Source organism: Pteropus vampyrus, unplaced genomic scaffold (genome assembly GCF_000151845.1).
Source record: "Pteropus vampyrus isolate Shadow unplaced genomic scaffold, Pvam_2.0 Scaffold17, whole genome shotgun sequence".
Taxonomy (NCBI): Eukaryota; Metazoa; Chordata; class Mammalia; order Chiroptera; family Pteropodidae; genus Pteropus; species Pteropus vampyrus.
Genome location: NW_011888798.1, coordinates 12,168,832 through 12,182,566, shown reverse-complemented (window position 1 = coordinate 12,182,566; position 13,735 = coordinate 12,168,832). Strand labels below are relative to the sequence as shown.

The following is a 13,735-nucleotide window of genomic DNA, read 5'->3' as shown; positions in this document are numbered from 1 at the left end:
ACCTACATGGCAGAATAGCTACCTCTGACTGCTTGAAAATTTTTTCAAGAAAATGCAAAATGAAAAGTCCAGTACCCCCAAAATATATTCCATGAATAACAGCTATGATTGTCATGGTCATCATCACCTATTGAGATCATTCATTCACATCTTAGTGGCAGAGACCAGCTCTGGTTACTCTGATATTAACCCCTCATTTAACTTTGGTAAGCCACCAGTGAAGTATCTACCACATAGATCCCCGAGGCCCCTTTCAGCCTGCTGTTTCTCATTCTATGACTGTCACCTGGCCACAGTGACTAAGTGGGCAGTAAGTGAGCAAGTGGGAGCTGATGACCAGCTGCCACTTAGCAGAGCTCTTATTTATTGACTGTTGATTTCTCCAACTGGAATATAAACACCCAAGAGCTAGGACTATCACTGCTGTATCCCCAGTAGGTCAAACAATGCCTGGCACATAGGGTACACTCTAAATGTTGGTTGAATATTGAGCGACTGTTGACTCCCTTCCACTGGTCCCTCTCAGACACTTGGGTCATGTGTGCCTTTGTTTCCACTTCTTGAGACCAGGCCAGCCCACAGAGGCTCAGCTCCTGTACCTGCCTCTTGCTAACTAGACATTCATCAGAAGTGAATTCTCAGCATCATTGTCATTGGCTACTCTTTACAGGCCTCCTTAGTGGGATGTGCACCCTGTAGGAGTTGAGGTGGTCCTTACGAGGAGGGTGGCACATTTTCTGGATAACTCAGAACTTCTCAGCAGATGGCCCATATTTGGGGAAGAAGGAGTGGGCTCTGTGAAGACTTTGGTAGCAGGAAGATGCCTGGAATGGCCCAGAATATGGATACTACCTCAGGCTGCTGCTGAGCCTCAGAAGGAGGTCTTGGGTATCCAACTCGGGGAAGGAAACTACCTAAAAATGATAGAGGGTGTTTTAGAGTATAGAGGATACAGATGATCGCCATTTCCTATTTTGAATATCTCCCCACCACAAGTATAGAATGTAGAATGTCAGTGCTTAGGGGCTCAGCTAAGGCCGTCTGGGTCTGAAGTGCTTGAAATTTTTTAGCTGGTCACACTCTGATGACCTCCAGGTGGGGCATTCTCCCATTAGTATCTATAATTACATCCTAGAAAAGAAAGTGTGGGTTGTGGGCGATTTGCTTTCTGTCTCCATATGAAACTCTACCCTCCTTCCTCCACCTGTGATGGGCCAATGTGATGTGACCTTCACACTCTGCTGGGACACCTGAGAGTAGCACCTGGCACAGGTGGACACACAATGAATATTTGTAGAATGAATGAGTAAATGAAAAAGAAAATGAAGGGAGGGAGGGTGGGAGGGAGAAAAGAAGGAAGAAAATTATTTTATATGAATGTTAGTGCTATTTTAGAAGTCCCCCAATTTTTGTCATAGCAAAGGATTTAAAAGAACCCAAATGCTCATCTGTAGGGGCTGGGTTAATTAACTGCATAATGAGATCAATGCAGTAATTTTAAAAAATGCTGACACTTTTTTATGTACTGGTAAAAAAAAAAAAAAAAATCCCAGGATACTAAATGTTAAAAGCAGTCACTCTGGTATGTATACTAGACTACTTAGGGAGAAAAAAATACGATGATGAATTTACATTTTAAGTTATAGATGTGGCTTTGATTTTATTTATATCAGACAGAAGTCTAGACCATAGAATTCACTCAAAAGGTAGCCATCAAGAATGAGTTTGCAGAGGGATCCCATCTCTGTGGCCCTCTAACAATTCATTAGTTGTTGGTCCACTAGGGATTGGTGTTGTATAAGCAAAAGAAACTAAAAGAATATAAAAGACTCTAAATAAAAATTAGTTAGCTTTTTGGGGTGTGAGGAAGAAAGGAGAGAGTAAAAAAACATTTTATCATATGACATATACATATATCATATACACATATTTTGTGCCTGGAAAATGTATTACCGTTCCAAAAAAATGTCTTTAAGTTCCTCAAGTCAGGGGAGCATTCTGGTTGAATTTCCTTTATCTAGAGCCCAGTATAGCATGTGGCTAGAGCTCTCTCTTGATCATGACAAAAATGATTTCATATTAGAATCTTATCCTCATTCTAGCCAAATCTTTCTCATCTAAATCATTGCCCTCCAGTTATAAGAGAGGAAAGAGGAAGTGGCTTGGCTTGAAAGAGATGCTTAGATACTGATATATTATTTTACTTCTCAGTTGTGGTGAATTATGTTATTTATCTCCAAAGTTGCAGGCAATTTTTACCTTAAAAAAATTTAGTTTTACAGCTAAATGTTTTTAAGGATTGAAAGGATTGGTAAAATTCAGGTATGAATACCACTTGCCACACTTTCTGCAAAGATGGCAAGTCAAAAACCAGCCTCAGTTTCAACGCCTTCTCTGTTTCTCTTCTCTATGTCTCTTTCTTTGAACAAGTATCTGTTCAACATATTTTATGGGTGAAACTTTAGATTAAAAAAGTCAAATATATATGTGTGTATGTGAAAACCATAAGCCATAGGAATTTTTAAAACATATATTTGCTGTTTGGGGAGGAATGATAAATTATCATTGCACTATAAATGTATTGGCATAAGTGGCTTATATTCTTAACTTTAATAACAGTTGGTAATTTCCCGAGTCATTATAATCAAGCTTTAACATATTAACTCGGTGACTTGATCAATGTCCTTTCTGAGAAAATATGTTACAACCTAGCACATTGCCATCTATTATAATATTCTTGGTCAATAATCGTTATTTTTACTGTAATTATTGAAAGCTGGCTTCCCCTCTTGTGGAGAGCATTGTGAATGCAGAAGCATGAGATCGTTCAGGATCAAGGTGTCATCCATAATAGCACATTCATCTGGATTTATGTCCCTTTTCAATTAAGGGACAATCAAGATCAAATTAATTTAGCTCACAGCTACTAATGAGCAACAGCAAAATCAGCTCGCTATAAAAATTGTTATTGAATTTTATTTCCTTCAACTTGATGCACCTCGGTGCACAGGGAGATAATACCAGCTTGAGGTTTAGGGGTGAGGGACCTTGGGGTTGTGTGCAGGCTTTGAATCCTGGTGGATAAACATATGATGGGTTGTTAGAGGTCCACAGAGATGGGCTTCCTCTGCCAACCCATCCTTGATGGCTGCCTTTTGAGTGAGTTCTGTGGTCTAGACTGCTGTCTGATATAATTATAATTCGAGCCACATCTGTAACTTAAAATTTTCCAGTAGCCACATTTAAAAAGGTTAAGAAAAACAAGTGTAATTAATTTTGACATGTTTTATTTAACTCAGTATATCCAAAACATTATTTCAATGTGTAAAAAATATTAATGAACTAGTTTACATTTTTTTTTTTTTTTTTTTTACTAAGCCTTCAACATCTGATGTGCGTTTCCATTTGCAGCATTCCTCAATTCAGCCCAGCTTCAGCGCAAATGAGCAATAGCCATGAGCGGCTGATGGCTGCTGTATTGGACAGGGCAAGTCTGGACTGAATTTTTTCAGTTGTAACAAGGTTTTTCCTCCCTCTTGAGGGTTTGCAGGTTGGGGATTGGGTGCTCACTGGCAATAAAGAACACGCAAACATACAAGCAGGATAAGATACTACATTTTCATTTTTACCATTAGTCTTGCAAGTCATTGGCAAATTTACAATCGCTATGAATTGGCTTATAGCTCCTGTCACCATCCACCTTCCACACTAATAAAGGCAGAATAGAACCTCATGAATATCCTGTTTCCTCATTATCAGAGCTTGGCTTCACCAATTGTGGCCTCATAAAAAATAAGGTTTTCCTTATATTATTATTATTATTTGTTGCCATGAATAATGCACATTTTTTGAAGCCTGATTCTAGTACTATTGCTTTGATATCAAACAGACATGAAGCCTATTGTCAAATATATGTTTGGGGAATAAGGAGTCACTGAGTATTTTATCTCACTGACAATGTTTCTGAAGAAAGCACTGACTTAAACCTAGGAGGATATTTTAATTGTTTAATATTATAAAAGTTTAATAGGAATTCTGAGGCATAATACAAGAACACCACTTGGCACTGGACTTGATTACCACAGACTACGAGATGTGTGATGTGAGCCTGGAAGTCTGGCATTGTCACCACTCCAATGGAATGGGATGAGGGGGAAGAGGAGGAGGGAGAAAAGCTACTGTGATGGCTGCACCAATGGATATTTATAGCCATGAATTAGGCTGCTCACCAGTGCAGGAGGCCCTCTGATGCCACTCTGACAGGCTTCTACTTGGCAGTCTCAAAACTGTTATTTCTACCTTCTATCCTCTCAGAGTGAATAGATAGCTACCAGATTCCTGACTGGTTTCTCCATTTCCAGCCGTGTCCTCCTCAAATTCATCCACCCCACAACCTTCAGAGAGCTCTGTTGAAAGCGTAGGTGGGAGCCCATTATTCACTGCTAAAAATACTTCAGTGGCTCCCCATTGCCCATGGGTTAGAGACCATGTGTTTCTTGACAGTGGCATACAGGCCATCCTATGATCTGGCCCCTGCTAGCTTCCTTTCCTCTCTTTCCCTCCCTGCTTGCCTCCCTCTGACTTTTAATTAATGTCCCTGCATCTCTGCAGCTCCATGTTCCTCTAACCAAACGCTTCCTCCCACTCCCCTCCTCAAGCCTCTTCCTCACCAAAAATTTTAGCTCACTTTCTTTATAAGACTCTAATGAGACTTCACCTCCCTGAAAAAGCATGTCCAAGCCTCCCCTACTCCATGAAGGCAGGTGAAATGCTTGTGCTCCCCAGTGTTCTAATACTCTCAGCAAATTGCACATGTATCCATCCTAAAGCCTGTCTGTGCACCGGCTGCCATGTGATTAAGACCTTGCCTCACTAGTTTTTGAATCCTTTGTGCCAAGCTCAATGCTGATGTATAGCAGGTGCTCAGTGGGTGTCTCTTAAGGGGCTGGGCCAGCCCTGTGAAGCAGAGATTTCTAGGCCTTTTTTCCTTATTGGCAAGTGAAGCCTGGTGCCTCAGCCAGCTCTTGGGGAGGGTTAGTCATTCCCTTTCAAGACGGGACTGGTGACGAGGCTGAGATGTCAGCCCAATGCCTGCTTCACAACACATATAATTCTTGGCAATGAAAGTGCATTGTTTTGGTTGAGTGTGTTGAGGTCTCGGGACCCCACCAGGAATGTAATCTTTGAAAATGGAGAAGAGCAGATGTGGGGATGCAGTGATGACGCCTGAGCGGTGAGGAGTTTAATCTCCATTTTGATGGCACTGGGAGCCATTGAAGTATTTTAAGCAGGGAGCGAGAGGTCCAGGTTTACTGGACCAAGGCTCTTAGAGCCTACCCTCCATTTCACGTGTATATCTCTTTCAGTCTCTGATGGGGGGAAGTTCAGAGGACAGGGCCAGAGATAGGGACTTGTATCAGAATACACACTGGGTGGGCAACTGGCTTAACAGCCTGACTTTCCAGCATCTTCCTTTGAGGTTCATTTTTTCTTCTTCATAGCATTTAACACTCTCTGGAACTGACTTGCTAATTTATTTACCTACTTATTGGCTGTACCCACCACTAAAATATATGCTGTGTTGAAGGGAGACTTGTTACTCTTGCTCCATCGTGCCCAGTTAGCCTCTGACTCATACCATCGACGTGAGCTTCTTGTACCTCTGTGCCTCCAGACCTAGAATAAAAATCCTTGACTCGATTTCCCAGTAGGATATTGGAAGCATCTCTCAAAGGGTCAAGGTCTTTCTGACATTTTGCACACAGTTGATTTCACCAGGCTGGTTGCCTATCTCCATCTGTGGGACTTTTATCTTTTTTCACTCTTATTGAACAAATTAGCCAACATGACATTGGATACTGATTAGCAATTTGTATAGCAAATTTTTAAAAAATTGGCAGAATTCCATTGTTTTGCTCTTTAATTCTTAATTTACATTTGAAATATACTATGTCTTTATGTGATGGGATTTCCTCTTCTGTGTCTGTCTGTAATGGAACAAAGGGTTCTTCCCACCCTCAAATGATTATGAATAGTGAGCAGCTACTCATTGTTATTTTATAATTCAAGCCAAGACTATTCATGACCTTTTCTTTCCTTTTGCTGGTGTAAATGTGGCTCAAAATGTGGAGTGGGGTTCTGTTGCTCCCAGAGCCTTCCCTGTTGCCTGCATGCTGAAGGATTTAGAGTCCCGTTGGAGGTTGTCCTTAGCCTCTTGGTCAGCCCTGTACAGGGACATAAATTGTCAACACATGTGTCCCCACCTCTCAGAAGCCCCTCACTATGCCCATCTTCCTGGCTCCTATGTTAACCTGTGCTTCTGCACACAGAGTTCTTCATCTGTGCTAAGATCTCTCATTTACTTGTCCAACAGAGGTTCTGGAGAGGAGAAACTTTATCCTATCCACCACTGTATCCCTCGAGGCCCCTGAGAGAGTGGCAGACATCAATAAATGATCACGAAGAACTGAGTTATCATAAAAGCCAACATGTATATGTACTCTATATGACAGGCACTGTTTTTAGTTGCCTTAACTATATTAACACATTTAATTTTTACAACTAACCCCATGAAACAGGTACTATTACCCTGATTTAACGGGTATGGGAGCTAAGCTAGAGAAGACACTGAGTAGCCTGCCTAAGGTTACCCGGCCAATATAGGGCACAGCAAGATCTGGCCCTAAGAATATGACACCAGAGCCCACCTGCCTACGCACTGCACTGTACTGCCTTCTGGGGTGAGTGGAGGCCACCACTTATTTATATGGCGTTAGAGCCAGGAAGCAGAGCTTTTCTTCATCTGACTGAGAGGCCTCCAAGTAGGGGATACCAACTCATTCTTCTTGACTCCAACAACCATCTGAGAATAGAGTAACTTCAAATGGTAGGAAAGCAAATTGATATGAGCCTTCCTTAATGCCCAAGGACTGCCTGCCAGGTCAGGATATCCAGGAGAAAGCCTCCTCATGCTTCCCTGAGTCCTATGTTTATGGCTACCAGCAGCCCTGGGTAAAGAAGGATCTACCCCCGCCCCCATGTGGCACAGAGCCCTCTGAAGAACCTGCGTGTTGGCTCTGCCACCACTTACTCATGTGACAAATCACTCTGAGCCATCATTACTCTGAAAATACAGGTGCTCTTCAGGTGCTGGGAGGCATCATGGCAGAGTGCTCTTGCCAGGAATTTCATGGAACAGATTTTGTTTTAAAGAGAAGGGACTGAAATTAAGTTTTCACCTATTTATTTTGCCAAGTAAGAACATTAAAAAAAGGATAAAAGAAAAAGTCCATCTCTTGTTACCATCATTTGATAAAAACATTTTAACTCCCTAAAATATAAATGGAATTATCTTAGAGAAAGAGGAACAATTCATTAAATTGAGTTCAGATGGTTAACAAGTCAAAAAACTCACATTGCTTTTGTTTTGTTCAGTTCAGCTTGGACCTGTGAAAGTTCTATCAGCCAGCACTGAAGGCCAGCTTTGGGGAACAAGTAAGTGCAGAAAAAAGAAGCCCCCACCTCTAGCCCTGTTGTCCACTACTTGTGTGACCTTGGGCAATTTATTTGATACCTTTGATCTCTAATTTCCTCCTGTATAAATTGGGGCTTTGTGAAGCTTAAAGGAGGTATGTGTTGAGTATCCATTACCCAGGGATGGAGGTCAGACCATGTTTACAGTTTTTAGTGCAGTGATTCTCAAGGAGTGATTCCCTGCAGGCAATATTAGCACCACCTGAGAACTTTGGAGAAATATTGCTTGTTGGGCCCTACCCCAGACCTGCTGCATCATAAACGAGGTGGAGTCCAGCAATCTGTATTTTGAACAGCACTCTGGGTGATTCTGATGCACGCTCAAGTTTGAGTTCCACCGCTATAGAGAATGCTGCCATCTTTGTAACAGTGGCAGTCAATGTGGCGGTAGTTAGTCTCTGACAGAGCTCCCAGAGGCACATACGCAGAGGGAGAACCTAGAGGGCTTTGGGTTTGCCTGGTAATTATCCAGCTCAAGCTGCACTTTCTTCACTAATCCTTCCCTCCCAGAACGGGGCTTTACCTGGATGTATTAATCATGGCTCTCCCACCTGCCTGTCCCTGATAGATTTCTCATGAGTATGAGTGGGACACCAGTGCCCACCTTTCAGCTAGCAGTGGAGCATTGCTCTACAGGAAGTCCTCCACCCTACCCCAATCTGGCTGTCTCTGGCTTCTGTATGCCGGGAGCTGGGACAAGCTACACCCTGCACTTTGTTGCCGACTAGCTTCTCTCAGTGTCTGTCATTTCCTCTTCTGGATGAAGCTTGTAGGTAGGTTATGTGGCTGGTTTACCTGTCTATATTCTCTCTCTGTTCTCGTCTGGTGATACAGGATGCTGTTAGAATCTTTGTCCCAAGGTGTAGCTTTGACTGGGTCATGCTCCCAATCAAAATGGTCCCCTCACAAGGCACCCACAGAAAAAAATCTGAAGTCTTTAGCTTAAAACACAAGGCCTCCAAAATCTAGTGCCACCAATTTAATTTCTTTTAAAGTAAAATTTAAAGATGTAGAAAGCACAGAGAATAGTATAACACATACTCAAAAGTGACACATGTTAACATGCTATCACATTTTTAAATCTTTCTTTTTGTGTGTGAAGAAATCATTACAGATAACGTCGCCTTTCCTCTCATTCCTTAAAACCATCTTTAGGGTATTTTATTCTATGAGTCACTTTCATATAACCTACAGTTGAGCTGGCTGGATCCCTGGGATTTCACTGTGGAAACTGGTGCTCCCATGCCTCCTTGCCTTTGCTTGACTGGAACGCCTTCTCCTCCCATCAGCTGCCAATCTGTGCTTGCTCAAACCCTCCTTGCCCTCCAAGCCCCTGTGCAAATGCCATACCTCCCATAAAGTCGCTGGGTATTCTCTCTCCATGTCTTTCACAATCCCCACTCTCATGCTAAGCTGGGGATAACTTCTAAATCCCCACGTTCTAAGCACAGGATTAATTTAGAGCTCAGGGATAAAAGCTCAGTCATCAATGGTGGGGGGCATCTTTGACAGACTCAATGGCCCCATCTGCAAATGGGGATAATGTCTTCTGACAGGCTTGTTGAGAGAGAGTGAGTATGACAGCAGTAAAAGACTATAAGGCAAGGGAGTTTATATATAATCACAGTTAAGGGATCATTTATGTTTGTTTGCTGCTTCCTGGCTTTTGTCATCATCAGTAGTGCAGCCTGTACATATCTGAGCTGCCCCAGGGCAGAATGATTACTACTTGACTCATCTTTGATGCTCCATGGGTCTTGATGTTTTGCACACAGTTATAAATATTGAGATTGTTTCTGCCCTATCTCATTACAAAATGGAGTTGAACTTCCCCTTGGATGTCAGACATGTAACCAGTGCTTACACTGTGCCAGGCACAGTACCAGCTGGTTAGTAGAGGCACAAGAAGTTTCAGACATGAGACCAAAGCCCTTTGGAGACCCAGGGCATTGGTGTGACAAAGCACTCATGTTCCTTCATGTTGTTCATTCGTTGTCCGAGGAGCACCCAGATGGAGAGGGCTGATGGTGCTTAAAGGGGAAGAGGGTACATTCTCTGGAAGCCTCTGAGATAAACACTGCAAGAAAGCAGATGCCGAACATCTCACAGCATCTGGTTTAGAAATAGCCTTTTCAATGACATCTGGACAAATGACCTTGGTGGGAAAACTGACCAAATATGAGCAAAACAGGTCCACGATTCCAGACTCAAAAACTTCTGAAAATTGGAAATTTATCATAACTTATTTGGCAGTAAAACCTAGGATAGGAGGCTGTTGATGGCATTTATCAAGTTGAATGTGAAAATTCACACCTTTTGCTGCAGAAGTGTGTGTGTGTGTGTGTGTGTGTGTGTGTGTGTGTGTGTTCCTCTGTGTGTGCGTGTGATTACAGGATACTTTCCTAGAACCTAAAGGGGATGTTTTGTAGCATTTGGTATCACATTTCTAAACCCTGGGAAATTCTGAATTCCTAAACAAATCTGGCTGGCCCCAGGGTTTTAGCCAAGGATTGCGGACCTATACAGACCTCATCAGGGAAAGATCCTCCCCCTGTTCACCCAGCCCCTTATAGGCTCCCAGGAAAATGGTTTTCTTCCACCCAAGGTAGGCTAGTCCTGGTATCTTTGAAATGCATGCAGGGTCCAGCCTAACTTGTAGTTGAAGCCCAAAGTGATCCTTTCCTCATTCAAAACTGTATTTTTCTAGTGTTAGAAACAGTGTAGACTAACCAGAAAGTGGCCTCAGCACTGCCTGCAGGATCCTCTGGGTAGTATTGGATGGCTGTGATGCAAGACAGGGCAAATCCCCCGAATGGAGATTCAAATCCTACACCCAGAGAAAGAGGGTTCTTGACTAAGTGTAGGAAAGGATTCAAGTGCATGCCAGAGTTAGAGACAAAGGAAAATTTATTAGAGAAGGGATAACGCTCCATAAACAGAAGGTGGTCACCTCTCAGAGACGTAGAGTGAGAGAACCGAGAGGGACAGAGAGACAGAGAGAAAAGACTAGGAGAAAAAAAGACCAAAAGACAGACACAGAAAGAAAGGTAGACAAAGACAGGACCAAGACCCCGAATGTTTGGGGAATTTAGTTTATATATCGTTCTTAGTTTCTATGAATTACAGTTTAAAGACTTTGCCTATTTTCCTTTGATGGTATGGGTATACAGCGTGAAAGATAAGGGTATATAGCGAGAGAAAGCCTGTTGGTGACCCCTAGCCTTTCTTCCATAGTTTCTCTGTCGGGAATGTTTATTTTGTGTAAGGTATGACTCAAGGCTCTGTTTTCCCTTCACAGCATGGGGTAAATGGTTTGTTAGTAATTCAGCAGGAATCTTCCTTTGCTCTATAGCTTTCTTGTGGTCTGGCTAAAGGGCTGATCTGCATATTATAAGCTCTAAATATACTTTGATTTAACGTTTAGTTCTCATTCCTCTTCCCTATATTAGCTGTACCACCCTCAGGGGTTAATACCCCAGGCTGCTCACCCCACTGAACACCTGCACACTCTAGGCTTTCTGTCCTGCCTCCCCATATCATGATGTGTAGGGAAAAAAAATCACATTTTCTTAGGGTCCTACTGGGTTCTGAGGTCTTAAATTAATGGTGCTGAGGTATTAATGGGTGGTATAGGCTCTGGGTTTTATATCTGGATGCCACTGACAACTTAGCAAGGATACTTTTTGCTGTAACCCAGAGGGTTGACTAATAGAGGGTTTTCGAATAACATGCTAGACAATTAGGAAAAATATTTCGGGGCAGAGGAGTTGTTCTGATTGCTTAGTGCTGCTTAATAAACTACCCCCAAACCTAAGCAGGGGTGTAAGCAGGCATTTTATTCTGCTCAGGAATTTTGGGAGTGTTGGGCTGAGTGGTTCTTCTCTGACCCACGTGAACTTAGTTGGGTGGCTCTATTCTGTTAGTCAAAGTGGTCACCAGACTGCCCAGATTCAAGGTGGGGAGGAAAATAGGTCTCACTTTCTGATGGGGCGCAGCAGGACCCCATGACAGGAGCACATGGGGTGGGAGTACTGGATCACTTTTGGAAAAATAAAGCTGGTACTGGAGGCTTCCAGGCGGAGCAAACGCCCATGTGGAAAAATCTGTAATCCCAAGCCAAAGAATAATGGTAGAGGAAACTTGTGGTGCAGAGAAGCTAGAACAAGACTTTTTCAAAAAACATACACATAGGCAGAACAAGGAAGTTGGTGTTAGGAGGACTGAGAAAATCCACGCACCTACCTCTCACCTACAGCCTACTGCCTCCCATCCCCCGCACTTCTTCTACCCCCATCCTCAGGGCGTTGGACATTCCTCGCACACATGCAGATAACTTTTCCTTCTACTGTGAAATATGAAATTTAGAGTATAGCATTAAGGCCTGCTAAAGCTGATAGCCAGGGCTTCCAGAGAGTGAGTTAGTATTTAGAACAGGAAGGCAGCATGAGCCCCAAGGCCTTGGAGAATAAGAGTGTGGAGGGGGAGGCACTCCTAGGGGAGGGAAGCGGTCAGCAAGAAGACCCAGCTGTCCTCATGTTCCAGGGGCACGGATGGGGCGCTGCTGGGCCTGGCATCTGCTGGCTTCTCAGCTTCCCTCTTCCTGGCACACCGTCCTCACCTCCTACAGAAGACCCTGCCACATGAGCCTTAGGGTGGCAGATGTTTGTGAGCTGGAGGCTAGAGCATCCTCTTCTAGAGACTTGGCTAGATTGATGGGCGGGGGAGAAAGCCACCAGGGAGCATTTTTATTTCAGCATGTTAAAACAGCACTCATCTGGACACCTGGGCTTGTGGGTTTGTAATTTTATCTCAGCTGCTGCCCATCACTGCAAGTGTGCTATTAAAGGCAATCTTGCTACCACCGCTGTGAAATGCCAGCTGAGAGCTGCCAGTTTTGTGGTTGACCGGTGACTGGGGCTCCCGCATCCCTTCACTCCGGAGTGTGGTGTGAAATTGAAATTGACTTGGGACTGGATTCTTTCCTCCAAATGAGCTGCCTTTGAAAGGAAAAGAATCCCTTTAAAACCGAGGAATCAACCTGACAGCATCGCTCCCATGAAGGTGGCCAATTCCCATGCCTCCCTCTGGAGGGTCGGAGGGGTGGCATCTCTGGGGTGACTATCTTGACCTGGCTGCCCTGCCTGCCAGTCTCCCTTCCCCTCCCCTCCTCTCTGTGAACTAGGGTCAGTTAAGGAGACATGGACTTTTTCTATAACGAGCCTGAGCCTGAGTTGGGATAATAAGCCTTCTGGAAAATTAAAGTCACATTCTAACCTCCTAGAGCAAAAGTAACACATTTTGGATATTCCAGAGTTTTCTATTGTCTGCACTACTGACTCTCCTTCATCATTGGCAGCATTCAACGTCATTGACAAGCTAAGGAAAATAATGTGTGTGGGCTGACAACCCAGGGAGCCAGGGAAGGAGCAGCAGTGTGGGTGACCCCAGAAGGAAACCAGGTAGGGGTGGGCAGAGGGCTTGAACTTTCCACTTCATTGATTGCCATGGCCACCTGAAAAGGAGGCAGACACAGTTGAACAAGGTCCCACGCCTACCACTCAGGGCTTTCGTGTCCTCATCAGCAAAATGGAGATAATAGGGATAACTTCTTTTTGGGGTAGATCAGAAGATTTAACGAGACAATATGTGCAAAGCACCAAGCACAGTGCCTGGAACAAAGGAAATAATAACTGTTCACTGCCAGTGCTGCTATTAGTATTTGACGGAGGAATAAACGAAGGCACAGTGAAATGAATCAAAAAGGGAGCGTGGTAGAAAAGAAAGTCAGCTATGCTAGAGGGACATGGGCAGCCTTGGGTCCCAATCCCAAATCTACCAGTAGCTGTCATGTACCCTCAGCAAGTCCTTTAACCTCTCTGAGCCTCGGTTTTTCCCTCCTGCAAAACCGCAAGATTGGAGTAGCTGGTTTCTAAGCCCTTCCTGCTAGAAATGTTATGAACCTTCTATGAAAGACACAGGATCAAATAGGGCTTCTGTCACAGACCTGGAAGGAAAGGAAGAGATGTGGTTGGGAATGGGCGGAGAGATGTAAAAGCCAGGGCTAGGCCGGGGATTCCAGAAGCATCTGTGTCATCTCTGGAATCTTGCTTCAGTGGCCTGGGGCGAGGTAGCCCTGCATGGGAGTAGACAGAGCTGGCTGTGGTTTTAACAGGGTGTGTGTGTGGGCAGGGGGACAGGGTGG

At 43.7% G+C, this 13,735-nt stretch overlaps 1 protein-coding gene across 2 annotated transcripts in view; it reads left to right on the top strand.

Annotated features, from left to right (window-relative positions):
- GPR39 (G protein-coupled receptor 39) overlaps positions 1-13,735 on the top strand; it is a 192,906-nt gene that overhangs the window by 83,480 nt on the left and 95,691 nt on the right. The window contains exon 2 of one of the 2 annotated variants that reach the window (XM_023527519.1): positions 7,435-7,494. The exons of the other annotated variant lie outside the window; for it this stretch is intronic. Within the exon in view, the coding sequence (XP_023383287.1) occupies positions 7,435-7,494 (60 nt within the window). The remainder of the gene's footprint in view (positions 1-7,434; positions 7,495-13,735) is intronic. 2 annotated transcript variants of the gene reach the window in all.